This window comes from Gopherus evgoodei, chromosome 4 (assembly GCF_007399415.2).
Source record: "Gopherus evgoodei ecotype Sinaloan lineage chromosome 4, rGopEvg1_v1.p, whole genome shotgun sequence".
Taxonomy (NCBI): Eukaryota; Metazoa; Chordata; order Testudines; family Testudinidae; genus Gopherus; species Gopherus evgoodei.
Window position 1 is genome coordinate 138,367,150 of NC_044325.1, and position 27,608 is coordinate 138,394,757.

Genomic DNA, 27,608 nt, shown 5'->3' on the forward strand with positions numbered 1-27,608 from the left:
TTTCTTATATAGGTGTCTATTAGCCCCCATCTCCTGTCCCGTTTTTTCACAGTTGCTATCTGGTCACCCTACTCCAGTTAGAGGTAGGAGGTGGGGGTTTAATGCAATGAACCCAAAGAAGTAATAGAGGGTTTAAAGCAATATCATTGTTATGAGTGCAAAAAATTGTGTGTGTGTGTGTAACCTTTCTCCTTTCATCTCCCACGTGTTACATTATGTTTAGAATTAGCTACTATCCTGGAAGCTGCTCCATGCTTGCAGATCCCTGCATCCCTATGGATCCCCACTGACTTTAGCAGGGAGTCCCCACTGGGCTAAGAATCTGCTCATGCTGAACACCATTCAAGACAGGTGCCTTGGACTGGAAGCTCTTCAGGGCAGGGACCGTGTTGAATTTGTTTGGCTGGAAAACACTTTGGGCATGGACTAATTATGCATAATTGTAATGGCTGTATTTCCACTGTAAAATCCTCAGTGTTTTGAAGCAGTGGATTGTATATAAACAAAAGTATTGTTGTTTTATTATTGCAAAGGTTGATTATTTAAGTGGGACTGGCAGGCCAAGCCAACTCTTGCTATTTCAAAGTCTGCAGGGAAGATCTATGACTGTTGAAATGTGAATTTGGCCCAATATTAGCAGTTAAATAAATACTTGACCCACATATTAGGAAAGGATTTTAGGGAGAAAATGGGTCTGGTATAATATACACAGTCACTTTGGGATTGCTGATGGAATCAATCAATCCATATTATGGTTGCAAGTGGCTCTTGCTGCTGCTCCTATCCAACAGCTGTGTACACCTTACACCACCAAAACTCCGATTCTCTCAGTGGCGTGTCTGGTATTATTTTGAGGCTCTAAAGAGAAGAATGAGTTTCCTGGGGCTGCATGTCTCAGATAATGTGCTGTATTCTCTTCCACATGGGAACATGAGCTACATTCACCCCAGCCTTTCTGTATTAAAGACTACGTGACCTTTATTGTGTTACAGAGAGCAAACTCTCTCTCAGCATGTTCAGCCAGCTGGAAAGGGCAGCCTCCTTGGGAGGCAGTAGCTGCTTTGATGTGCTGAGGAAATGCAGGGTCAGCTTGATGGCTTTATTTATTTATTTATTTATTTCTGTTCCCCTCATGATTCCATTTCAGTGGTGGCGCCCAATTTTTCCCAAGTGAGGGACCGCAGAGAAGTAACAGGCCAGGAGCACATGAGAGACAATCTGACAGACATAAGTAGCCAAAAAAGAATCTGGTTGCGTCTGTCCTCATCTTCCATGCAGTGACACAGCCTATGGAGACTACAAGTCCCACTGTGCAAGAATCCATCTTGAAACCAGTGGACCTGTGAAACCTCAAAATTAATTTAATAGTGGTGGGCTGTGTATTTATTTATTTTTCCACAAATTATTGGTTTGGACTTTGGTTTATTAGCTGTTCACCACACAGGCCCTGATCTTGCCAAGAGCTCCATGCAGACAGCCCACAAAGAGCTTGCTGCAGGATCAAGGCCAGAGACTGTACGCTGTGAAGAGACTTTAATGAGTGACAATAATGCATAGGAATGACTCTCTGTAAATGGGAGGGAATGGCTTATTGGATTAATCCTCAGATTTTTCACTCCAAGACACAGATTCAATCACCAAAGTGTTTGTATGTGGTTCTTACATTGTTTGTTACCATAATAAAAGACAAAACCCCCTTCATGCAGACCTGTGGATAGCTAAATAAATATGTTCTTTGATGCAAGCTTTTTAAGATTTCTGAGTGATAATACAAACTTGGATGAGGAACCTTCTGCCCTCTGCTGGGAGCAGAATGATTTATTTTTATTTATCTGTGTTATGAAATAACAATGCCAAAAAGAATATAATAAAGACTTCCTGCCTCTATTTATCCCATAGGTATATCAGTTTCCCTGCTTTCTCAGTGGTGAATTCCCTGCTCTTCTCATATATAAATGTATACAAGCTGCAATATTGTACAGCAAAGGTCTAAAGGCTCCAATGTACAATTGTGATTTGGTTTCCAGTAATCACTCCATTAGTGATGTTGTTTAATGCTTTTACTATGGAATGCTTCAGTAGTTTTTTGTAAGTTGATGAGAATTCATTTCCCTTAGCAACTCATAAGATCCAGAGTCTAGCAGCCAGTTGAGGCCATGATGTAAGACTCATATATTTTGTTTAATGTTTGATTGGTTGTTGATTTCTCTTAGATTTTTGCACATGCCAGCTCTAATTTGAATTTAAATTAGGGCATCCATCTATGTTTCAAGGAAGGAAAGAACATCTGTATGAAGAATACAGAACAGCATCAGCATTTCTTTTTAAGGGTCAGTATCTTGACTGTTTTATTCACGGTACAAAGTCATACGTCTGTGCACAGGGTACGATGCTTCAGTGAAATACCAGGCAAAGTATGTTAGAGGATGTGGTATGTTTTGGGTGCCAAAAGCTAGATCTGTTGAGGTTCTGATTGTCATCTGCTCAGTACCTCTGAGGAGACGCTCAGCCCTTCTCAGCTAAGGCATCTCGTTTAAAATATGGTACATGGTCACCATGATTTTAATCTGTGTAATTGCAAAACTTATTCTTGTTTGTTATTCTGAGCATTTATAGAGCATCAGTCATCATTGGCTCCTTTACAAGGTTTATATGGAGATATTAGTTATCTTAATGTTGCTGCTTACGTTGTGCTTGGATGCCAACAAACCCTCAACATTTAGTGGAGAATGAAAGCCAGACTGATGACTAGAAAGCCAGGGATGGCACCACGATGAGATGATGGCTGGCAAGTGACTGGGATTCAGTGAGGGTACGTCTACACTATGGGATTATTCCAATTTTACATAAACCGGTTTTATAAAACAGATTGTATAAGTCGAGTGCACGCGGCCATACTAAGCACATTTAATTCGGCGGTGTGCGTCCATGGTCGAGGCTAGCGTTGATTTCCGGAGTGTTGCACTGTGGTAGCTATTCCGTAGCTATCCCATAGTTCCTGCAGTCTCCCCCGCCCCTTAGAATTCTGGGTTGAGAGCCCAGTGCCTGATGGGGCAAAAAGCATTGTCACTGGTGGTTCTGGGTAAATGTCATCAGTCATTCCTTCCTCTGGGAAAGCAACGGCAGACAATCATTTCACGCCCTTTTTCCCTGGATTGCCCTGGCAGACGCCATAGCACGGCAACCATGGAGCCCGTTCAGCTTTTTTTTTTACAGTCACTGTATGTGTACTGGATGCTGCGGACAGAGGCGATAACTCCAGCGCTGCACAGCAGCATTCATTTTGCTTTTGCATGATAGCAGAGATGGTTACCAGTTGTTCTGTACCGTCTGCTGCCGGTGTAAATTGGCAATGAGATGATGATTATCTGTCCTTCTGTACTGTCTGCTGCTATCATGGGTGCCCCTGGCTGAGATCGGCTAGGGGCGCAAAGGCAAAACTGGGAATGACTCCTCGAGTCAATCCCTCCTTTATGGTTTCTAAAAATAGAGTCAGTCCTGCCTAGAATATGGGGCAAGTGTACTAGAGAACCAGTGTATCAGAGAGCACAGCTGCTCCGTGTCAGATCCCGCAGAAATGATAAGCTATATGCCATTCACAGGGGGTGCCCCTGCAACAATCTCACCGTTGCTTCCCTCCTCCCCCAACCTTCCTGGGCTACCGTGGCAGTGTCCCCCCCATTTGTGTCATGAAGTTATAAAGAATGCAGGAATAAGAAACAGTGACTTGTTAGTGAGATAAAATGAGGGCGAGGCAGCCTCCCGGTGCTATGACAGTCCAGGCAGTGGTGCGGAGGAGAGGAGCCCAGCATGCCGCTGCTATGATAGTCCAGGCAGTACAGAATCTTTTCTTTACACAGGAAAGGAAGGGGGTTGATGGAGCTCAGCCCCCAGTTGCTATGATGAGGGCAGTTACCAGCCGTTCTGTCCCATCTACTGGGAATGACCAGGAATCATTCCTATTTTTACCCAGGCGCCCCCAGCCGACCTCACCTGAGGCAAGCCAGGAGCACTCACAGGTTGATGGTGTCGACGGATAGCAGTCATATTGTACCATCTGCCAGCGGGGAGGGGAGAGGAGCGGATACTGCTCTTCACTGCTGCAGCATCGCATCTACCAGCAGCATTCAGTAGACATAGGGTGACATTGAAAAAAGTCAAGAAACGATTTCTTTCCCTTTTCTTTCACGCGGGGAGGGGAGTAAATTGACGAGCTATTCCCTGAACCATGCCAGACAGTGTGTTTGAACCTACAGGCACTGGGAGCTCAGCCAAGAATGCAAATACTTTTTGGAGGACTGCTGGGGACTGTGGGATAGCTGGAGTCCTCAGTATCCCCTCCCTCCCTCCATGAGCGTCCATTTGAGTCTCTGGCTTCCCGTTACGCTTGTCACGCAGCACTGTGTAGCCTGTAGATTTTTTTTTCAAATGCTTTGGCATTTCGTCTTCTGTAACGGAGCTCTGATAGAACAGATTTGTTTCCCCATACAGCGATCAGATCCAGTATCTCCCGTACGGTCCATGCTGGAGCTCTTTTTTGGATTTGGACTGCATCGCCACCCGTGCTGATCAGAGCTCCATGCTGGGCAAACAGGAAATGAAAATCAAAATTTTGCGGGGCTTTTCCTGTTTACCTGGCCACTGCATCCGAGTTCAGATTGCTGTCCAGAGTGGTCACAGTGGTGCACTGGGGGATACCGCCCGGAGGCCAATACCGTCGATTTGCAGCCACACTAACCCTAATCCAATATGGTAATACTGATTTTAGCGCTACTCCTCTCATCGAGGAGGAGTACAGAAACCAATTTAAAGAGCCCTTTATATCGATATAAAGGGCCTCGTAGTGTGGACGGGTACAGCATTAAATAGGTTTAACGCTGCTAAAATCAATTTAAACACGTAGTGTAGACCAAGCCTGACTTAACTGAATTTGGTCTGCTAGGCGGATCATTAGCTTCCCAGGAGTTAGCCAGGTACTGATGGGGGATGTAACGTGAACACTGATCCAAACCCCTGCCCCCGGTTATCTTAATGACATAGCATATCAGCCTAACCTCAGGCTGTTTGCTTGAAATTCAGGCCTGGTCTACACTTAAAAAATAGCAAAGAGTCCTCTGGCACCTTATAGACTAACAGACATATTGGAGCATGAGCTTTCGTGGGTATTCACTCACGAAAGCTCATGCTCCAATATGTCTATAAAGTGCCACAGGACTCTTTGCTGCTTTTACAGATCCAGACAAACATGGCTACCCCTCTGATACTTAAAAAATAGATCAACTTAGCTACATTGCTCTAGGCTCTGAAAAGTTTTGCATCCTGAGCACTGTAGTTAGGTTGAACTAGCTCCTGGTGTACATGCAGCTAGCCCAATGGAAGAATTCTGCCGACAATCTAGCTACTGTCTCCTGGAGAGGTGGAAAAATCCCTTCTGTCGATGTAGGATGCACCTACAGTAATGTGCTACGGCAGCACAACTGCAGTGGCGTAGCTGTGTTGCTATAACGGACATAACCTTCACTCAGATTTCTCAGGGCCTCAAACTTGCCTCCTAAGGCCTGGTCTACACTTAAAATTTAGGTCAACATAGCTATATCGGTCAATCCATACCTCTGTACAACATAGCTGTGTCAACCTAACCCCTAGTGTAGATGCAGCTAGATCGATAGAAGACTGCTTCCATTGACCTAGCTATTGCTGCTCAGTGAGATGGCATTCATATACTGATAGAAAAACCCTTTAGTTGGGGATTGGTCCTGCTTTGAGCAGGGGGTTGGACTAGATGACCTCTTGAGGTCCCTTCTAACCCTGATATTCTATGATTCTATGATTGGCATAGGCTGCGTCTACACTACAGTATTATGCCAGCAGAGCTACAGCAACATAGTTATGCTGCTATAGCCCCCATATCGCCTTTGACATACCCGAAATCTTAGGAATTTCTGTTGACTAGACCAGTGGATCAGAGAGGGGTCTGATTTAGGCCGGTTACAAAGAAGACAGGTGGCATCTGTGTTAACACTGACCCTGATCCTGCAACTGGATAAGCAAGGGCGGGCTATTCTGTCTCTGCATGGAGCTCCACTGTTTTCAAATGGGGCTTTGTGGGTTCAGGGGTCCAGCTGCAGGATTGGGGGCAGATGACTTGGGCTCCATGCCGCAGATGACAGTGCTTTGTTACCATGGATGGGATCTGAGAGTAGCTGGGCAGGTCATTTTGCTGGGGGGACCGATGTCGTTATTAATTCAATATGGTCTAACGGGTCTCTGGATTTGAGTGCCCAGCGCAAAGTACAGACTTGGCCAGACTGTCAGAGGGATTGAATTCTCCTTGAATTCAGTAGAGCAGCAGCTCTGGAAATCAGGACTCTGTTCTCTTAAACTAGGTATATTTAAAAAAAGTGAAGCGCCCAACATCAAAAGTCACTTAAACCCCTCCCCCCCCAAAAAAACCTGGCTACAAGTACATAATTGGCATTTCCACTCAGGCGCTTGCACGGTCACCCACGTGCTTTGCCGGGGAGAGGGGTCCTAACGCCATTTCCCTCTGGCACTCGATTAGTCGCTTGTGCCGCAGCTGCGTGGGGTCCTTCGTGGAAAGCCGGAAGAGGCCGCACTGCGCATGCTCTTTCCTTTCCAGCTCTCGGGCTCACTATTACTGTCACGGTAAGTCCGGGCTCCGGTCTCTTCATCTCTCTCACATCGCCGCCATCCTGCGGCTGGGGGCCCCCGCTTGGCTCTCGCGGCGGGCGGGCACCCTGCGCCACACGCTCCCGGGGGTATTTCGCGGGAGGGCCCTGGGCGGTGGCAGGAGCTAAGCCGCAACTGGGCGGGGGAGCTTGCGGCCTAGGGGCGGCCCGTTGGGCCTCAGAAGGGGCGGGGGAGAGAGAGATTGGGGCCTGGAAGGCTGATTGTATATGGGTGGGGGAAGGAAAGGAGGGCCTGGACAGCTATTGGGGAGGGTGGAGAAGCTATGTTGTGCCCTTGGTAGGGCCCAGGTGTGGGGATAGAGGGGATGGGGTGGGTTAGTGTGGGCTAAACTGGAGGGAGGGGGATTAGTAAGGGCTAAATTGGGAAATTCTATTTCCCTTTTCTACTTCCTTGTAAACTGAGGCAGTGGTGGCACCTCTAATCCTGCTGGTATGGAAGAAGGTCCTGCTTTCTTTGTACTGCAGGGAGGGGATGGAAAGGTCTAGTTTGATTCTCCTCTTTGATTGAGACTGTGTAGCAGGTTGAGCACCACCACACGCTGCTCTGTACCAAAGTGCTGAAGAGCTATTTTCCTGTTGCTTAGTGATGGGTTCTTCATGGTCTCCATGCATGTGGGACCTGTTTCCTCTTTATATAGATGTTCTGTGAAAGTAAGATGATTTTTGCTGTTGAGTGCTTCCTATCTTAAAAAGAGTTAACACTTACAAGCTTTGATTTTGTAGCTGTGCAAATCTTAATTGGAAAGAAGTAGCCCAAGCCAAAATGGGTTTTTTTGGTCACCGTGTGCAGTGGTGGACAGTTACTGTTTTTCTGGGCCACCTTACTGGGATTACCATAAGAAAATACATATTAGGTGCTATCCTGATAGCACACCCACTTTATTGGATTTTCTTCCCCCATCTATCAGTTTGGAAGTGGAAGCATCCAGGGGTTCCTAATCTTTGAAAGTTATTCCAGTTGCAGTGCCTATAATCCACACTATCTAGTTATGTGGGAGTTCTGTTAGGTGTCCAACATTTAGGATGCATATGTACAAATATTACTAAAAGTCCATTCCACTACACACATTACTGTCTCTTGGTCTTGCTGTTGCCTTCTGAACTAGCTGACGAAGACTATAGCAGATGTTTGCCTAAGTGTGGTTTGCAGAGCACAGTTCAAAATTGCTACTGTTAAGAATTACAGTAAGGACTATTCTCTCCCTGTTTTCCCTTGGCTGGCTTCAGTATGTGAAGGAATTGTCTGTGGCATTTATTATTGGGAAAATTGAATTAAATGCAATAGAAATAGTCTGTGGAGACAGCTAAAGGCATACTTGCAGAGATGCTGTTTTAGGGTCCATCTATACTACAAAGATAACTGTCCATCAAAAAGTTTACTCTGCTTGCTCTTCCTTGTGGATCATAATATGGGCTTCTGAGCAGCTGAACTATGCGGTCTTGTAGCAAACATATGTGTGTGTGTGTGTGTGTGTGTGTGTATGTATGTATGTATAAATAAAATCTTGCCAGTGAAGGTGCAGTAAGGATTCCCATAATTTCTAACATGGTTAAAGGTGGTGGTGCTTTGTTCAGTGAGTTACTGCAGGTCCAGCATGGAATCAGATAGCCTAAATAAAACACAGACCATTTATTAGATCTAGCAACACACTAATGTATTACTGCTAGTCTACTAACTATTGATTTCTCTGTCCAGATGTTGAGCCCAAGAAGACAGGAATTGCCATCTACGACTCCTTTTTAAGGAGGGAGTGATGGTGGCCAAGAAAGATGTTCACATGGCTAAACACCCAGAGCTGGCAGACAAGAATGTGCCCAACCTCCTGTCATGAAAGCCATGCAGGTATGAGAATTATTTATGGATATGCACTGGTATGTAAAAACAACTTTAATTATGTTTTGGGACCTCATGAAGCTGGTGCAGTGAGCACCACCGTGAGTAATTCCTGACATTACTTAATTTTGTTTTAAAGAGAGAAACAGGAGCTCCAATGGAATTGCCTTTTTTCTAGATTACTAGTTATGTCATGCTAACTTCATCGATCATACACAAACTGCATAGAAAGCTTTTGTATTGTGAAGCATAAGATTCATAATCCTCTCTCTGAACCTGATTTTAGCATCATTTTCAGTTCAGGTTTGCATAATGACCCTTGAATTGGTAGTAGTCTCATGGAATGTGAATAGTTAATATGTTGAAGGTATTGCGTCTTTCTGTGCATTCACATGTATTTCTGAGCTACTGAATGTCTAGTTGTCCATTCTCCACCCACCCCCAATAAACTACTGCAGTGATCTGGCTGTAGAATTTAAAGATGTTAGGTGGTCACAATCAAATACTCATGTAATAATCCACCTGCAACTGCAAAAGGTTAACCATAATTTCTCTCCTTAGTCACTGAAATCACGTGGCTATGTGAAGGAGCAGTTTGCTTGGAGGCACTTTTACTGGTATCTGACCAACGAGGGTATCCAGTATTTGCGTGACTATCTTCATCTACCCCCTGAAATTGTGCCTGCCACCCTGCGCCGTAGCCGCCCCGAGACGGGCAGACCGAGGCCCAAAGGTAAGCTACGATGGGATTCTTGGATGGGTGATACAGGGCGTGGGTGAATAACGGTGTAAATTAAAGTTGAGGTTGCTGGACTGTATGGATAATCAGCTGAATGTGAGCTCCCAGTGCTGTGCAGTGGCCAAAGGGCAAATGCGATCTTTTGCTATATAAAGGAAAATATTGAGTAGGGCGGTTCTGTTACCTCTGCATTTGACACTGGTGTGGCCGGTACTTGATATTGTGTCCAATTCTGGTGGCCACAGATCAAAAAGGAAGTTTTGAGGGGGTTCAGAGTGGAGACACGAGAATGATAAAAAGATTAGAGAACATGTCTTATAGTGAAAGATTCAATGAACTCATGTTTATCTTAACAAGGGTTACAGAGTGACTTGATTAGCTTAGAAGCACTTAGATGGGGAACAGAAATTTGACTTGAGTTTGGCAGACAGAGGTCAAGGTGAAAAAAGATAAAATGGTTGGAAGTTGCAACTTATTATAGTATGAATTAGCCTAGTTTCAACTTTGACAGTGAGAAACTTACATTAGAACAACTTATCAAGAGTTGTGGTGACTCTCCATCAGTTAGTAAACTTTTAATCAAGGGGGTGATGGGGGGAGATGCTCTAGTTCAACCAGGAATTAACTCAAGGAAGTCTTGTGGCCTGTGTTACACAAAAAGTTAGACTAGATGATCACCAAATTCCTTTCTGGCCTTGTTTATTAAATCATTGCAAATCACTTTGGTTCTTTTTTTCAAAGCTAAAAGTATCCTTCTAGATAGGGATGTACTTGCAAAATGAAAATACACATTTACACTATACACATTGATTACTTCTGTCTATCTGAAATATTCAAAGGCAGTACATAAATACAAAATATATTAATGGTCCCTACAGACCCCTGAAATCTAATCCATTCATGTACTTCCAAGAGGCTTATTTTAGGATGGCTCATATGACATGCAAAGAACAAAATTGGGGTTGATTAAAATTTCACCCTGTTATGCAGTGTGCTGCACACTAGCTCGTGGCCTGCCACTTCACCTTCTTAGGTAGCTGTGTTTCATTGGAGCTGTATGATTGGCTTGCAAAACTTCTTGGGATTCTCTGTGGTGAAAGGTGCTATAGTAAAGATAAAGCATAAGTTAGTCTTAGACAGCTATGACCAAACCACACACATCACTGCCACTCTCTTTTTCTGCCTTTGTGCAGAAGATTAAAGGACACTTGAGTCTGATTTTGGTTGTTGGATTAGTTTGTGGGTGCTGGGCAGTGTATATCACAGGCCATCAACAGGAGGTTTGACTGGATGATCTAGTAGCCTTTACTGGCCTTAAACTCTGACACCTCCCTCAGTTTATAGAGCTGAATATGCTTTTAGGTGTTTGTAACATTGAAGATTACAAAACTGAAAGTGCATAATTCTTTCTTTGACTTGCCTTGCTTTGTGCCTTTGGAAGCACTCTGACTTCCTTGCTATTGTCTCTGTCTAGTCAGTTTCCCCTGTTCATTTATGTAACACAGCAACAGGGGAAGAAACATTAAAACATAGAAAAATGTGCTTTTACAGTCACAAGTTTCCCAGGGAACAGGGGGCAGGTGTATTTTCTGAAATACCATTTTATTTTAAGTTGACTATATTTCAGTGTGATGTACCTTGACTTGCTGCTGCAAACTCAGCTAAACTTCTGAAGGCCCAACTTGGTATCTGGGTGTGGGTGTGGCCATAAATTTGAGAACAGCTCCTGGATGGAGGAGAGAAACTGCTGCAAAAGTTGATATTGCAAGGCCTGCAGCGACTCAATTTTGGCTCTCCCTTGAGGTGGGAGAAAGTGGGACTTTTGCATTGGGGGGGCTGGCACCTGTCCACAGTAAGATAATCTGCCCTCAAACAAGAATACCCTCATCCCTACCACTTAGAAGTGCCTGCACTACAGTTTTATTCTTGAGATGGGAAGTGCCTCACTGATTTTAAGTTGCATTGTAGCTCATTTAACTACTGCTGAGCCAGAGGCTCAGCCCCAAATGGGTGTGAGATATATCTATCTCCTAGAGCTGGAAGGGACCCTGAAAGGTCATTGAGACCAGCCCCCTGGCTTCACTAGCAGGACCAAGTACTGATTTGCCCCAGATCCCTAAATGGCCCCCCTCAAGGATTGAACTCACAACTCTAGATTTAGCAGGCTAATGCTCAAACCACTGAGCTATGTAACTCTATAACATCTTTCTATGTTAGCCAGAGAAACTGTAGTACCTTTTGAGCAAACCGTTGAAGTTCTTGCCAGGAAGATGCCTTGACCAGTGTTGACAGGATTTAAATGTGTTTTTAATGCCACTTGTTGCTTGGTCTCTAAGGCTATATCTACACTCGCAATTGAACAGCAAAACATTTGTCTTTCAGAGGTGTTTAGCACCTCGTCCCCCCACCCCCTCAAAGACATAAGTTTTGCTGCAACAAGTGCCAGTGTGAACAGTGCATTGTTGGCAGGAGAGCTGGCAACCAGCAGCTACACTGTGTGACTTTAGCAGCATGGCTGTAGCATTAAAAGCTATGTAGTGTAGACATAGCCTAAGATCCCAGGTTTGTCTTTCGTCCTTCCTGTGAGATACTGTGATTTACAGAAGTGTGTGTGGAACTTTCATGTTAAAATTTGCTTTTGAGTTCTTCTAGTGAAGGTGAACTGGCTATTGCCGTATTTACCTCAGTGTGTATAGTGCAGAAGTCTTAATCGCTGTACATTCTACAATGTAAATGGTGTTAACTACAACATTGATAGAGCTATACCCATTGTCCAGGTGTAATAGCTAGTGTGGTTATAATATGCTTTCTCTGTTCAAGGAAAATGGTATTTTAAAGTGTGCTAATTGTGCTCTAGAGTACTGCTGTGTATTTGATACCATGATCTCAAGTGTTTGTAACCATGTTATGTGTATAATAGTGTTTGACTGCAAGTTTCAGGGTAGAGAGAGGCCAGGATTCAGTGCTATAGTGCCCATGGCTTCCTAGAGAACATACTACCCCAAGCATAGCCCTCTTTGGTCAGAGGAGTGAGAAGAAGTGGATGTAGCAGAAGGCAGTTCAGAGGTTGTGCCTATAGATGTCACTTGGATACCTCACTATGGTAGAATCGTTTTGTTTTCCCTTCACTAAACATGAGAATTAGTTTTTTCATTAATTCTAATAGGCGTTTTCTTCCTCCAGAAAGGCACAATAAGGAGCTGTTCATTTCTCAATAGGCTTGAAACTGTATGTCAGTTTGTGGTGAGCTATCCACCCACCAGCCTTCACTCAGTTTTACTGCCACAACAATTAAAGCATTGGTGCTTGCTGGTGTAGGACAGGGTTCTCAAACCAGGGGTACAGTACCCCCAGGGGTCTTCTAGGAGGTACATAACTCATCTAGATAGTTGCCTAGTTTTACAACAGGCTACATAAAAAGCACTAGCGAAGTCAGTACAAACTAAAATTCATACAGACAATGACAATATTTATATCCCAGTTGACTTATTTTATAATTAGATGGTTAAAAATGAGCAAGTAAGCAATTTTCAGGTGGACTGTGTTGTGGCACTTTTGTATTTTTATGTTGGATTTCGTAATCAAGTAGTTTTAAGTGAGGTGAAACATGGGTGTATGCAAGACAAATCAGACTCCTGAAAGGGTACAGTAACCTGGAAAGGTTGAGAGCCACTGGTGAAGGAGACATTCATCTTTAAGGACTTACAGTAGGGTTTGCCCAAGGTTTCAAAGGCTGGCAAGTCCCACCAGGCTTCTGTTTGAACTCTGCCTCTTGCTTCCTTCCCTGGAAGCATCTGCCCCTCTTTTATTTAGTTTAATTTATTTTTGTTACTTTAGATCACCTTTTCTTAAGCTTACTAATTACCCCATTTTTAAGATCTAAGATTCTTTTGTTGCCCACGCTTAATCAAATATTTGGGGCTGGAGAGAGATTTCTGTACAGCTGGGATTTTGGGGAAAAGTGTGTGTTTGTCAGGCATAATAAACACAACCATGATGTGTTCTTTATATCATAACCTTCAATTTTAGCCTTTATTTGAAGCTGGTTTTGCAGTTGGCCTGGCTAGCAGCTCAATGTAGTTGAAAGTGTGCTGTAAATTCAGGATTGGTAAGAACTTAGCAGTATCTGCATTGGTCAGAAACTTGGCAAGAAAATAAGTAAAAGCTGTGTTATCTGGCACTTTACCAATTGGAAAGCTCTATTAAACCAGCATTTCTGATCTTCACTGAAAGTCCAGTCTATGGTCCAGTTGGTGTGGGTCTGGCAGGCTCCCTACCTGACTCCAACTGACTCCCTGGAAGTGGCAACATCCCCCTCCTGATCTTAAGCGGAGGAACAACCATTAGGGGTTTGGAAAGCAGGGCATGGGCTCTGGGAGGGATTGGGGTGTGGGGGGGATGTGGGATGCTGGATCTGGGTGGGGCTCACCTTGGGGCTCCCTGCAAGCAGCTACATATTTAGATTTGTATTGTTCAAACACTGTTGGTGTGTTTTTTAACAGTGGTTCTCAACCAGAGGTATGCATACCCCTAGGGGTACGCAAAGGTCTTACAGGGGTTACATCAACTCATTTAGAAATTTGCCTAGTTTTTACAGCAGGCTATATAAAAAGCACTAGCAAAGTCAGTATAAACTAAAATTTAATGCAATGACTTGTTTATACTGCTCTGTATACTATACACTGAAATGTAAGTACAATATTTATATTTGTTTTGTTTTATAATTATATGGTAAAAATGAGGAAATATTTTTCTGTTTTTTGTAAATAAGTCATTTTTAAGGGAGGTGAAACTTGGAGTATGCAAGACAAATCAGACTCCTGAAAGTTTGAGAGGTACTGATCTATAAGACTGTCTAGTAGGGTGGCCATGATAGAGGACTGCATTTAAAATTTAGTTGCCTGCATTTGTGGCCTGATAAGGCCTGAGCATATAATATGTCCCTTTGATCCTTTATCAAAGCCTCCCCACACCATCACACTTGTAGCATAATAGAGGCCTCTTTAGATTGGATTCCTTGGATTGACCATGCTGTTGTGACTCACAGGTCTGGAAGGTGAACGCCCTGCTCGTCTTACTCGGGGAGAGGCTGACAGAGATACCTACAGACGCAGTACTGCTCCACGTAAGTATCTTATTGAGCGCAAGTATGAGTTAATCAGACAGCTTGTCATTTGTGCAGTTTACATTTCTTCTATAAAAATGTCTTCAGTGTTTTAGATGTACAACATGCTAATTTCTGTGGTGAATGTCTGAGGTCTCAAGCCTCCACTTCCCTGGTGATTCTAGGGTCTCTTTATCAATATGCTTCCACTGCACTGCAGTTATGCTTACGTGGTAAGCTGGGTTGGTGGATTTTTTCCCACGTGGCATAATGTTTCCTATTGCCATAACTTGAAACTGCAGTAAAAAGATGGCATTGTGGAAGTTACCTGTAGCCTATGGTGTGCGCATCCCAAGGTTTTAAACATTCGATAGTGCTAAAGACAGTTTATCCTAAATAAGAGTTTGTACTCAAAGCCCAGGCAGTAGATTGTCTGTCTGTTTTGTAGTTTTCTAGAATAGCCCTTTCTCTCTTTTCCCAGTTGGTGCTGACAAAAAGGCTGAGGCTGGTGCAGGAGCAGCTACTGAATTCCAATTTGTAAGTATCTGCATTTGAGAGAAGGTGGTAAGGAACCAAAAAAAAACAAACCATGTTAAAGCTTTAGAAATGCTTTAACTAAAGCTGTACCTGGAAGAGATGGTATATTTTCACAATGCATTATCACTTATTCACTACCTTAAATGGCTGGCAGTTGCCGTTCCAACGGCATACGGCGCTACCTATCGATGGAGCGCCTTTTGAGCCTGCAGTTACACCACTTAGACAACTATCATATCAGACTTCACATGCTAAACAGCATTGGTTGAGATAATTACTTGGCTAGGCAGCACATGAGTGTTCCTTGAAGGTTTTCTGAGGTGATACTGATCATTTGATCAGTATACTGGAGGCTCTCTACCCAGTATCTGTCTGATCTTTCAGGGGGCCATGATCATCTGTGATTGATTCTTCTATGGCACCCTTTTTGGAAAAGTGGTAGCTTTGTTGATCTGCCACAATAATCAAGTTGCAATTGGAATTTGTCATGCTAAATTTTCCTTCGGTTTTCAACTTGGTCTGTTATTCTCCCCATCTATCTGAAATTTGAAGGTGTACGGTAATTCATTTGTATTAGCACATCAACCTCTATATCCCTTACCTCATCTCAGAAGTGAGATGGAGGCTTAGTATTTGTGAAGCACTGTGGGAGCTCCTGATGAAGGGGTTGCTTTGCACTTTGATAGAGCATTAGTTTAGGCAGACTAGCTTGGAGGTAATACATGAGTGTTTCTCAACCTACTTACCATTGTGGGCTGCATGCCCAGTTCTCTGTGTTGTGGGCCACATCCACACAATATATAGACAACCTCTACAGCCCTGAGGGTGTTACATGGACTGCAGATTAAGAACCACTGCACTAAACTCACAGTAAAGAGGTGGGTTGAATTCCTGGTCTGTCAGACTTTGGGTCAGCAGGGCTTGGGCCACACCATAGATTATAAAGCCAGGAGCAGTGTTTTGACAAGCAAGAATTCCATCTTTCTCTCAGTACACATGGTAAGGACTTGTTTTTGAAGTTAGTTAAGTCTTCATTCACTGAACTTGATAGGTAAGGCAGGCAAAATGAATTGTGCTCCTTGTGATTCAAGTACAGAATTCCACATTGGGGAAACAATGATTCAGTGCACTTGAAATGTACTTAATATTTGGTTTGGTAGCTAGCTATGTGCTACTTTGAATTGCTGATGTGGCCAAACTTCTAATGCTGTGTGTTTGGTTTTTTTTTTGTTTTGCAGAGAGGTGGATTCGGTCGTGGACGTGGTCAGCCTCCTCAGTAGAATTCTCTGGTCATATTTTTGTGTATAATAAAATAGGTGAAAATCTCATTGTGTTTGCTACCTTGTATCATTTGAATGTGTGGAAGCTAATATCAGAGAGAAGCAAAGCAACAATTTATACCACTAAGCCTTCTGGCTCCTGCTATGACAAAGTTGAAGATAATCCTGATTAGAAAATGGGTTATGGAAAGTAGATTAAGTCCTAGAAAATCAGTCTGACTTCAGCAGCAATCACCTCTCCCATCACTGCTGTGAAGGATTTGGTAGTGAGGCTGATGGTTCTTTCCGGAGGAGAACATGACCTTTTGGGTTCCATGGTAGCTTGGAAGTACCACTGGTACCCTTTATGCTTCCAGTAAGGGGGCACCCGTAGTAGGTTTCTGGTAATATGGGGCCTCCCTTTCATTAAGACAACTTGGTTTGACTCACCTATAGAACTTGATTTTGCATTATGGGTAATATGAAGTTGAAGCAGCTAAAATGCACCTAGTCTAGGAAGAATCATGTGGTGTGAGACAGAAATAACTGTATTAAAAAGGTTGGAGGACCCAGCCCTTCATGATTATTGATACACTTTTTTTTTGCCCCAGTGGCAAGCACTCTGCGCCACCTTGGCATGGTTTGCAGTACCCACGGGAATAAAATATGGGATATCCATAACTGCCTCCTAAAGTACAAAGTTCTCATAAGGTCAATGTACTCTTTCTTGTTTCTGATCCTAGTGTGTAGGTAATCATTTACAGTAAAACAGGATGGTCTCTGGCCTCTGATGTTGCTTAGCAACAAATAGAAAAATTGAGTTGTCCTAGTTTTGTGCCAGATATGGGGGACAAGTGGCCATTTCTCCAAGGCAATTTTGCTTATGCACCCAGGATCTGTTCCCTTTATTATTTCATGTCTGTTTTTAGTTTGTGATCTGAATTGGCTGCCTGGCTATAGACGTCTACTCTGGCAAGTATAAACTAAATTCTGTAGCAAGAGGTCTGGATTCTCTGACAGTCTTGTGCTGCAAACTGAAAAATCTTTCTCAGGTAGAGGCTTTTATTAAAACAGATATGAATGACCCCACAATCACTACAGTATTTCTTGTGTTTGGAAGTTAATTTACTTCCCCAATATTCTAATGTGCTGCATAATTTTGTGTTGCAAACAGCAGAGTTATGAAGGGCAAGTTTTTCAGGTGCTGAGCAAATCGAGCGCCTGATTAACCGACTGCAGCCATCAACAAATTCATGAGCTGCTACTTGCAGGTAAATGAAACAATTGTAAAGAAATGTAGCTGTGTTATGCTCATACACAGTTGAACAGTGGGGAGGAAACCCGAAGTTCCTGTATTTCAGCAGAGTTTACCTGTCTTAGCCCAAGAACACTTCAAGAGTTTCCTTGAAAGACTTGCATCTGCTACTTTCTAGATTGATTCTGATGGTTTGGATCAATTGATAGTTGGGAGTTAGGCCTGTATGCAATACAGAGTCCCACCAGTAGATGTCATTCTAATGCAAATGTATATGATAGTCACATACTGTAATAGAATGCATACCCGAATGGCTTTGATTGTGTGTGTGTGTATTATAAAGTGGTCTTAACACTGCAGAAGTTAGACACTAAGACATTAATCCCCACAAACATCCCAGTGAAGAAGGTATTTTTAGAGATGAGGGTGAAATGAGATGGAGTAGTGTGCTTTGGTGTCATAGCAGATAGTCACTTTCACTTGTGGAAGGCTAATTCAAATGCAGCCATCTCTAATTTTCATTGATCTTTTTAAAATCAAGAGTTCCAGCTGCATTAACTGAAGCCTGTAGATCACAATGTAGCCAAGTTACCGCTATTAAATTACAGCTAAAGTATGGATTCCCTAACCCCTGGGTCTAATGATACACTTTATAGCCTAGATACCTGCCTAGCAAACAAACATTTCCAGTCATTATAGTTGCATTTGATCTTTCCTTGTTTGTTTGTTTTTAGCCAGTCGTGGTGTTGCATAATGAATAACTGTGTGGGTTAATATTTCTGGATTGATTACTGATCTTATGTAACTACTGTAGTTACATGATTGTCCTGCTTGTTTTCTCTTCTGAGTCAGTAGCGGACATAGTTATTATCTGCCTTTTTTTTAGTGTATACTAAAATCGTGGTACATGGCGGCAGATGTAAAATGAATCTTAACTCTCTAAGCTATGCCCATCTTAGTTTGTGATACCTCATTCTCTGTAATTGTAGATTGACTAGATAGATGCATATGCTTATTTAACTGATGCTTTTTTTTTTTTTTTTGCCTCTTCACATCATGTGTTCTCTGCTTCATCTAAATGTACCACTAACTTGTGAGATGCTGATGTCTGAAATGTAATTCACAAATGGTAACTTGAGCATTACTCTGGGCTGCACTTAATCAGAGATGCACCTTTTGTCTTTTCCAGAGCTTGCTTTCATCTTATTTCATTAGCTGCATGTGACAGACTTAATTGCACTTGAATCCATTTCAAGGGATTCTCCTAATCAAGTGGTTCTCAAACTTCATTGCACCGGGACCCCCTCCTGACAACAAATTTCTACATGACCTTAAGCGAGACTGAAGCAGTACTCTGAGGGCTGCAGCCCCAGACACCCAGCCAGTCTAAGACTGGTCCTAGCAACCCTCTTATAAGAGGGCTGTGACCAACCGTTTGAGAACCACTGTTCTAATCTAAACCCTCATCAGTGTCACTTTGAGATTTCCCGGTGTACAAAATCTCAATGCTTGTGAATGTCTCAGTATGAAACCAATACTGATAAAAAGCAGAATGCACTAGTGAAAGCTGACCTTGAGTATGGTACTAGAAGTGATTCAACACTCTGACAATTAAAAATGAACTTCCTGGTACTGTGCTGTCACCTCTTCTAGCTAATAACCTTCCGTCAATCTTCCTCCTGATAGTGATAGTCATAAAAAGTCCACCTGGGCCACTGGAGGGGCTCAGCAGACTTGTAATTGAGATTTTCATCTAATGTTCGGATGAGAGAGGTATATTGGAGAGCTCCAAGCTGGTTCGAGCTGCATCTCAGTAAGAGTGGGGTGGGCATAGGAAAGCTCTTTGCAAGGGGGCTGTAATACTTCAGCCTCCTCCAGCTCTAGTGGGGGCATGGATTTGTCATGACATTTTAAAACTCACTGTGCTGTCACAAAACTTAGTACAAATTGTCATGGAGGAGGGGCATAGTTAAACTTGAAGGAATAAGGGTACAGGAGCTGTTGCTGTGCAGGTGGTTTGTTAAACCTCTTTCCCCCCCCCCCCCCCCCCCCCAAAAATAAACACCAAATTATCCCTGGTGGACATCTCTTCTGTCCTGAGCCACCAATCCACTTGGAGCTTTTCTGTACTGTGAAATATTTCTGTACTATGACAAACCTCCTGTGGTAGTTACAGGCAAATACCCACAGTTGGTCAATTGGAGGTTAGTAGAAGGCTTCTAGATTTCTCAGGGACCCTAAACTCTCAAGTGGCACAAGTAACACTTTCTATTGTTTCCAGTTGGCTGGGAGACTCCATCCTATCCTAGCAGACCCATGACCTGCCCCCATTCATACACACCTTTGTCACTTTCTGTCTAGATTACAGAAATGCAATACACAAGGATGTAAAGACAATAGGAAATTCTAACTTGTGCTCCAGTGTTCTGTTATCTCAGTAAAGCAGCTCATGAGAACACATCACCCCTGTCTTCTGCTGTCTGTGCTAGCTTCGTGTATACTGTCAAGTCATGCTGATAAGTTAGCCAGGGAAGCTTTCAATTGAAGGGATCCCACCCTCAGGAAAGGTGTAAATGTTTCTTTTTTTTCTAAGATTGTAAATAGTGTGGGACAAGAACTGTCTTTATAGTTAGTACCTACCACAATGGGATCCTAAGCCCTGTTCCGGTAAAATCACAAGGTGTGTTAACTTGTTATGAAAATTAACACCTTTCTAACTGAGTGTTTTGTGAAACAATTTACAGAATTGTGAGAAACATAACACCAGGCAAAACAGTGAACTGCACCAATTTAGCTTTATAGTCAAAGGATATACAAGTGAATTAGATGATAGATGACAAGCTATTTAAAAATAAAGCGCTCTTGTGTTTAACCTAGCCTGTGCTTTTGGCCCATGGACAAACAAATTACAAAAATACATACCAAAATATTTTAGTAACACCAATAATTCTTCCTTAAACAGCAGTAGTATAACTAGCTTTTTCCCCCACCCCTCCTCCAGCACTCTCCATAAACAGATGAGCCTTGTAGTCTGCCCTGAAAGTGGTCAAACTCCTGCTCTGTTACAGGAGTTGAGCAAAAGCTTCAGCCAGACCAGAGCGAGGGACTTCCAGCAAAAAGTGTGTTGCCAGCAGGACCCACTTGTTTAAAGCAGGGGCCCTGCTAGCTTAAGCCCCTTTACTTCCAGTTAAGTGTAGTTCAATTATTACTGAAGCAGTGAGAGAAATGCTCTCTACAGGAGGAAAATTGCCTCGATTTGTCTTTTAACCAAAGTTATTGAAATGTATTTTGTCCTTGTACTTGCACCATGTTCAGCATACATTTAGCTGCCTCTACTGCCCATGATCTATTTTAGGGACTTATGCTGCCACCCATCCCCACACTAGCTAGCTGTTTTCCATGTAAAATCAATATCAAAATCCTTAGTGGACTTTGCGGAGTCTTGGGAACTTTTCAGATTTCTTTAATTCCTCCTTTTCTCTACCCCTTCTGTATTTGTTTTGTAAGTAAGGGGTTAATTTGTGAGATGGGTGTGTCAGTGCTCTGAGTTATGCCTTGTAGTTGTAGGCTATGGGTCTGAAGATATTATCTCACCCACCTAGTCTTCTGAGTGTCATTCTCATGTCGGAAAGGTTTTCCCAGAGGGAGGGTTTTCAGCTTTCCAGAGTGGTTGGACTCTGGATTCTCCTTAAGATCAGGAAGTTTGTTGTGTTGCTGGATCCTTTCAATAAGAATACTTTGCCCCCACCCAGCTGTCATGTGCTTCATGCTGGGCTTTGTGATCTCTAAGGGCAGCTGGTGTGGTAGTTCCAAAATTGGAATTTGGTCAGGGGTGCCATATGGTATTTTTCTACCATAAATTAAGCTTAGTACATATGACTTAACTGCAATAGGTCTAAATCACCCCTTTTAAGTTGCAGTTGCATAGGGCATCTAATGCAGATGTTGCCAAGGAAGCCTCTGTTGGAGCTGCAGGTAGGAGGCACGTGTTTAAGTGGTGATTGGTGTGCTATAAATACCTAACTACATATGTAACCAGCCCCATTGTATGGTGGCTTGCCTGTGCTCCACCGTAATTCATTAAGATCTAGGTGCAGTACTTTGAGCTCATCGGTGGAAAGCAGCAATGTATGGGCCAGGAATTCAACTGACGCTTGAGTTACTGGCTGTGGGCACCTTTCTTCGCATACCAGCCAGGGCAGTTCTTCCTCTCCCCTTGAAAGCAGGTTGTTTCACCCTCTTATCTCTACACTCAGCCCCCAAAACAAGGTACAGGGGGATGGCCAGTAGCTGACTCCCCTCTTGGTAATTTCCCAGGCAAAACAGGAGACAGCGAGCAGCAGCACCAGTGCTTGGCATAAACAGATTAAACCAGTGGCTACTGAGCAGCTCAAGGGGTCCCCTATTAGCTTTTTTTTTGAGGGGAGGGAATATTCTGGTTAAGGGAGTCAATGGACTAGTACTGCACGGGGCAGTTCCCCCCCGCGCCCCGAGGAATCACCCCCAGAGCCTGTTCCCCTCCCCCAGCCTGGCTGGGGTGAAACCACCTTTGCCCCTCCCACCCCCAGTGCTGAGGGCTGCTACAATGGAACTATCGCAGCTCTCCACTGCTACGCTACTAGCGTAGCGCTCTCTCTACAAGACAGGTATTCTTTCTGGGTAAGACAAGTGTTTTGCATCAAGCCCCCAAGCCCTGGGCAAAAAGTTACGCCAAGCACTTAGCGTTTTTCTGCCCCTCCTACCTGCACAACTTGCGTAAGTGTCAGCTTCCGCCCACCCCCATCGCGGCCGCAAAATGCGTAAGCCGTCCCCTATTCCTGGCGTTGGGCTACACCGCGTGCTTATAGTAGAGCTCGTGCTGCGTATCAACGGGGGCAGATCTTCACGCCGGTTACGCAGCGGCCGTTGCAGCCTCATCAGCCGCCCCCTGCCCCGCTGCCTTTACGCCGTTTGCGTAGCGTGCCCAAGATGGCGTTGCGGTCGTCGTTGGCGGCGGCCGGAGAGTGGCGGCGACGGCAGGGCTGGCGGAGCTGACGGGGGGGATGAGGCGGGCGAGAGGCGGCCGCGGCAGCAGCGTGTAGCGGAGGCTCCCGGCGTGTGAGAGACTCTCCTGGGAGGCGGGTCCCCTCAGTCCCCGCTGCCGGAGCCCGGCGGGGTCCCACCCCCTCAGAGCGCCCCCCCGCCTTATCCCCACTGGGCCTCTTGGAGCCCAGGCCTTGCGCCCCCCCCAGCGCCCCATCCTCGGTGTCCCTCCCCCCGCCTGGGCCTACCCCGTTAGCGCCGAGACCCTTCCGCCTCCGCGCCGCGCCCCACTCAGCCCCCTCGCTGGTGCCCCCCCCCCCCTTCCCCAGAACGGAGGATGATGAAGCTCAAGTCAACCAGACTCGCACCTACGACGGGGACGGGTACAAGAAGCGGGAGGCCTGCCTGTGCTTCCGCAACGAGAGCGAGGAGGAGGTGAGCGGGGTTGGGGGGGGCGCTAAAAGTGGGGGGGGGCGGGTGGAAGGGGCTAGATGGGGGCAGTCGGAAATAGGCGGGGGATGGGGGAGGGGCTGGCCTGGGTTTGAGATGGTGGGTTGGGGGCGGGAAGTGGGGGCACTGGGAGAAAGAGGCAGTAGTGCATTGGGGCGAGGTGTGCTTGTGAGCAGAGTGGTACGAGGCCCTGGAAGAGAATTAGGCAGCCAAAGGGGAGGTATCGTCTGGGTGGCTCATTATGGGAAGAAAAGGCAGTGGGGTGAAGGGTGGTGTGCTGTTACCAGTGTGGTCGGGGGAGGCTGAATGTTAAGCCGGTGGAAACACATTGGGTTCCCCAGGAGCATAGGCTGAAAGACCTTAAGCGTCAGAAACTCTAGAGGGAAGGATACATGGAGTTGTGAGTGAGTCGTCTGGGGGGAGTAGTGCTTGCAGTTTTGGAAGGTAAGAATTGAGGGTTCCCAGAGAGTCAGGGGTTCAAAGGAGCCAAGATATTTAAGGTCCTTGACATGGTTGGAAAGAGTAAACAATTTTTTATTCTTATAGCTTGAGAAATGTATGGGGTTTTAATTTTGCCAGTCAAATAGCTAGCTCTTTACTCTGCAGTCTTGCAAACTGGAGGTTGTGGGAAGGTACAATAGATTTTGGCTGAGAGTAAGGACAACTGAAAAGATTAAAGCCATCACAAATCATTTTCTTTTTCTCCTTGTGCAAAATTTAGCCTTCTGAAAGTGTTTATATTGCATTTCATAATGTAGCAGAAAAATTTTGCAAAGCATATTTAAGAAAATGCAAGATACAATTTTGAGTGATGGTATGATTTCTCTAGAAATCAAAGAAAGGTGCAGAATGAAAGGTTTAAAACACTGAAGGGTGCAATGATCTCTTATGGCTTGGCATGGGATGGGATGGGATAGAATTTGGCTGTGGGCTGAACTACCCACAGTGGCAGAGCTTCAGTCCAGCACATCACATGAGATGGGAAAGGAAACATGACCCTGGATTATAAAAAGAAACGGGATAAAAGGGACTGATGCATTGCCAGAAACCACTGTCCAGAGAGGCTTGGGAGGAAGTGGGAATTAAAGGTAAACTGGTTTGCCTAAAAACAATCATATTGTAGAGGATATTTGTGTCTGTAAGACTAAAGGGAGTGAATTTGCACAGAAATGTGATTTTTAACACTTTGAAAAAACCTTCCTATTTGGGATACAATATTTAAAATGAACCAAGAGATACTCCTATGTGAGTGTAATAGAATCATATTGACTAGATCTGATTTACTGGTTTCTTGGTGGCTGTACCAAAGTCTTTGTTCTCCTGATTATCATATTGTAGCCAGAGGGAAATCTGAAGGGAATGCAGACAGTTCATTGGAAAGTTAATTAGCATGCCATTTGGTTATTATTTAGTATGGCAAAGGAGCCTTATTATAGCTGTGTTGTCATTGTGCAGAGGGTCAGCATTTCAATTATAAATGGTCTGAAGGATTTAAAACAGGTTCTCAAACTGGGGTTGGGACCCCTCGGGAGTCGTGAGGTTATTACGGGGGGTGGGGGGGGGTGTGTGCAAGCTGTCAGCCTCCACCCCAAAACCCCGCTTTGCCTCCAGCATATATAATGTTAAAGTAAAAACACTTTTTAATATGTTATAAGGGAGATCGCACTCAGAGGCTTGCTTTGTGAAAGAGGTCACCAGTAAAAAAGTTTCAGAAACCGCTGATCTAAAACTTCCTTGTAAAAACTTGTCTAGACAAAAAAAAATGGTCTGTCTTACCAATTTCTATGAAACTATTTTGCAATTTTTAAATAAGTATAAGGAAAAATGTAGCCTTGTGGCTTCAGAGGTTGCTTTGTGGTGCAATAATGCTGGGCCTAATTAAGAAAATAACCACTTCCTGGAGCAGTTTTACACAATTGCTTATGAAAATGTTACCACATATGCCTAATCATTTCTAGACAGGTGTGTTTAGGTACATTTTCATTGTAGTGTCTGGAATGTAATATGACTAAATAACAATTGAATTTTAATACCACCGTAGTTGGAGCTTCTTTCCTGTTAATGATCTGTTCACAGCTGTTTTGGTCTTGGTTACACAAAACAACTATACTTCAAAGTATGGCTTGACAGCCTGAGAAAGTTGAACTGACTTGATTAAGGTTTGATTATTTATTTTTAAAACTGGTTTAGTATACTGATGCTAATGGTGTGTGGACACTCACTGTTTTGTTTAAACCAGACTTTTTTCAGTGTAGTTTAAGCTGATGAGGAGTCAACTTAGGCTAAACTGAAATAAGCTACTCTTACAACAAAATAAGAGGTTGAAAACCCTGTTCAAGTTAAACTGATGTAACTTCTCCCTGTAGATAAGGTCTAGCAAAGTTCTGACTCCAGCTTTCAAAACAAAACAAATCTAGACTTCAGGACTGGCTATTGAACCATTCCTGATTGTCACTTGTCATAGTTGTGTTACAGAAGGCAGTGTGTGGGGCTCTGGAGAAATGAGAACCTGTATTCTCAATGTCCTTCCTTTTGTGGATTTCATTCCAACTACTGTTAATATACAGGAAGTGTGTGTGATCACAACAGTTAGCGTGGAAGTTCTCAACTGTGGGAGGGCACAACAAGGTTTCAGTAATGCCATTCACTGACATTTGGCCTGGCCTTCCCACCCCATCACCAATAGTGGGGTAGCCAGGGCAAATTTGAGCGAATGGCATTGCAACCTGGTACGTGAGGTCATAACGCCACTCAGATTTGACCTGGTTGGCCCCCTGCCAGGCCTAGGGGGATAGGAGGGAGTTGTGGAAATGGATGAGGAGGACAACAGGGCTGAGAACCCATGTGGGTCATGGCAGGGCTCCTTGGTGGTCTCACTCCACTCACTGCACCAGCTCTATGCCAATTGTTGCTGCTTGCACTTAGTCCTGCTGGCCTCACACTTACGCAGATGCAGTTGCACCTCTGGCAGGTGATGCAGGCCAGGCCTGCTGCACAGCAATAGCTCCTGCACAACCTTGAGGACTTGGCTTTCCTTGACTGCCTTACTGCATGATTGGGGGCTGGTGGATGGGCCAGAAGAGCCCTGGCAGTGCCAGCCCTCCATAGGACTTACAGAGGTCTCTGAGTTGGGACCAGTTCTAAGGCCAGGGGACTGGCCCTTCCACCCCACCCTGGGGATTGGAGGAGTGGGGTTGGGTATCCAGCCATTATTGAATGGGCTGCCACTGGTTTGCTTCCAATTTGACATCTAGTCAGTTACAGAGGAAGAGTTTAGGTCCTGCTCCCCCCACATCTGTTCTGTCCTACCTTGCAGCCTCACCGTACCTCTGCTTTGAGGGTATCTCTGTGTACACCTGTGCCTGTCTGTCATAATGGAGATACAGATGGGCCAAATTTGAGTGGCGTACTAGACAGTATCCGTCTCACTATTGTAAGGGGTGATGAGGGGCTCTAAGTGTGTATGTTGTGGGGAGGGCGTGAGGGTGGAAAAACACCCCTCTATGGTGTTTTCATAAAGTTGAGAACCCCTGGTCTAATGGATAGATGAAACAGAATCTCACATCCCTAGTATATTACTTTAAGTGGCCTATTTTGAAACAAACCATTTTTCAATAAATTGTCTACACACTGGGTATCTTCTTTTTTTAAAAGATGTATTATTGAAAAGACAGTGTTAGGACAATACCTAAATGAGGTTGTGCTAGAAATCGAATACATTCTTTCTCCATATATTATGTTTTCCATACCCAAATTTTAGATAAAAACACATTTCTGCTACAAAAATTACTCTAGAATTAGTAAAGGAATAATTAATTTTAAAAGAAAACCTGAAGTACACACACAGAAGAATAAACTTCTAAATTGACTCAGTGCACAGAAAACTTTGTTTCACAAACAATAAGAATACAATAAAATTGTTCCCCCTTAAAGGAAAGGCTGCCATGATTTCCCCCCCCCCCCCCCCCCAAAAAAAAAAAGGCAATGTGGCTTTTTCAAAGAGATTTTGAACAGCTTTCAGAGAGCCTTCTAGCAATAGTTAGCATAAAAGTATGCTGAAAAGGATGAAAAAACTAGGGGGCATAAATTCTTGTGATAATTGGTGCCTGTGTGTGAGAGAAGAACAGACTGGTTTAGAAATTTAAGTAACTGTTTAAAGGAAGCAATATAATCCTGAATTTAGTTTATAACCAAATCTTAGAACTTTGAAGTACTGCATTTTAGCACCTGTGATCTCTTAAGGGTTTTTTAAAATTTTGCTGCTGGTTGTATTTAAAACAAAACAAAACATTTTTTGTAGACTGTTTTTTCAATAAGCATTTGAGGCAGAGGTCCAGAAAATTTCACAGGTTCACTTAGGTAGAATGGAAAACCACTTACTGGAACTTTATATGCTATATTTTTAATAAATATACCAATTATAAATGTTTAGTTCTAGTGGATTTTTTTTTTAAAGCCTTGGCTTAGAGTGGCTATAGCTTGACATATCTAATAGCTGACAGGTTGCTCATTAGCAAGTTAATGGTTTGAGGGAATTTTGGAGGAAATACTGTTTTTCAAAGAGCAAGACATTACTGCTCTCCAGTTTACTATTGAATGAGGAATAAAACTGGATGAGGAAAACTGTGGAAGTATACCCAGTCTATAGAGAGCATTCCTAAAGAGAGTCCCAGGTAAGCACTCTTAACACAGAGGTTC

General features: G+C 43.8%; 2 protein-coding genes across 3 annotated transcripts in view; both read left to right on the plus strand.

The window, feature by feature from the left end:
• The first annotated feature begins 8,256 nt into the window (after nucleotides 1-8,256).
• Nucleotides 8,257-16,252, plus strand: RPS10 (ribosomal protein S10). Its single transcript, XM_030562208.1, is given in 8 exon segments — nucleotides 8,257-8,284; nucleotides 8,407-8,439; nucleotides 8,442-8,531; nucleotides 8,534-8,553; nucleotides 9,106-9,277; nucleotides 14,331-14,408; nucleotides 14,869-14,924; nucleotides 16,163-16,252. Coding segments are annotated over 8 exon segments (519 nt in total). The 3' UTR covers nucleotides 16,205-16,252.
• Nucleotides 16,253-22,493: 6,241 nt separating this feature from the next.
• Nucleotides 22,494-27,608, plus strand: part of LOC115650852 (diphosphoinositol polyphosphate phosphohydrolase 1-like) — a 32,287-nt gene continuing 27,172 nt past the window's right edge. The window contains exon 1 of one of the 2 annotated variants that reach the window (XM_030561344.1): nucleotides 22,494-22,895. The gene's annotated coding sequence lies outside the window, so the exon portion shown is untranslated. The remainder of the gene's footprint in view (nucleotides 22,896-27,608) is intronic. The other variant, XM_030561343.1, reaches the window with a different exon arrangement.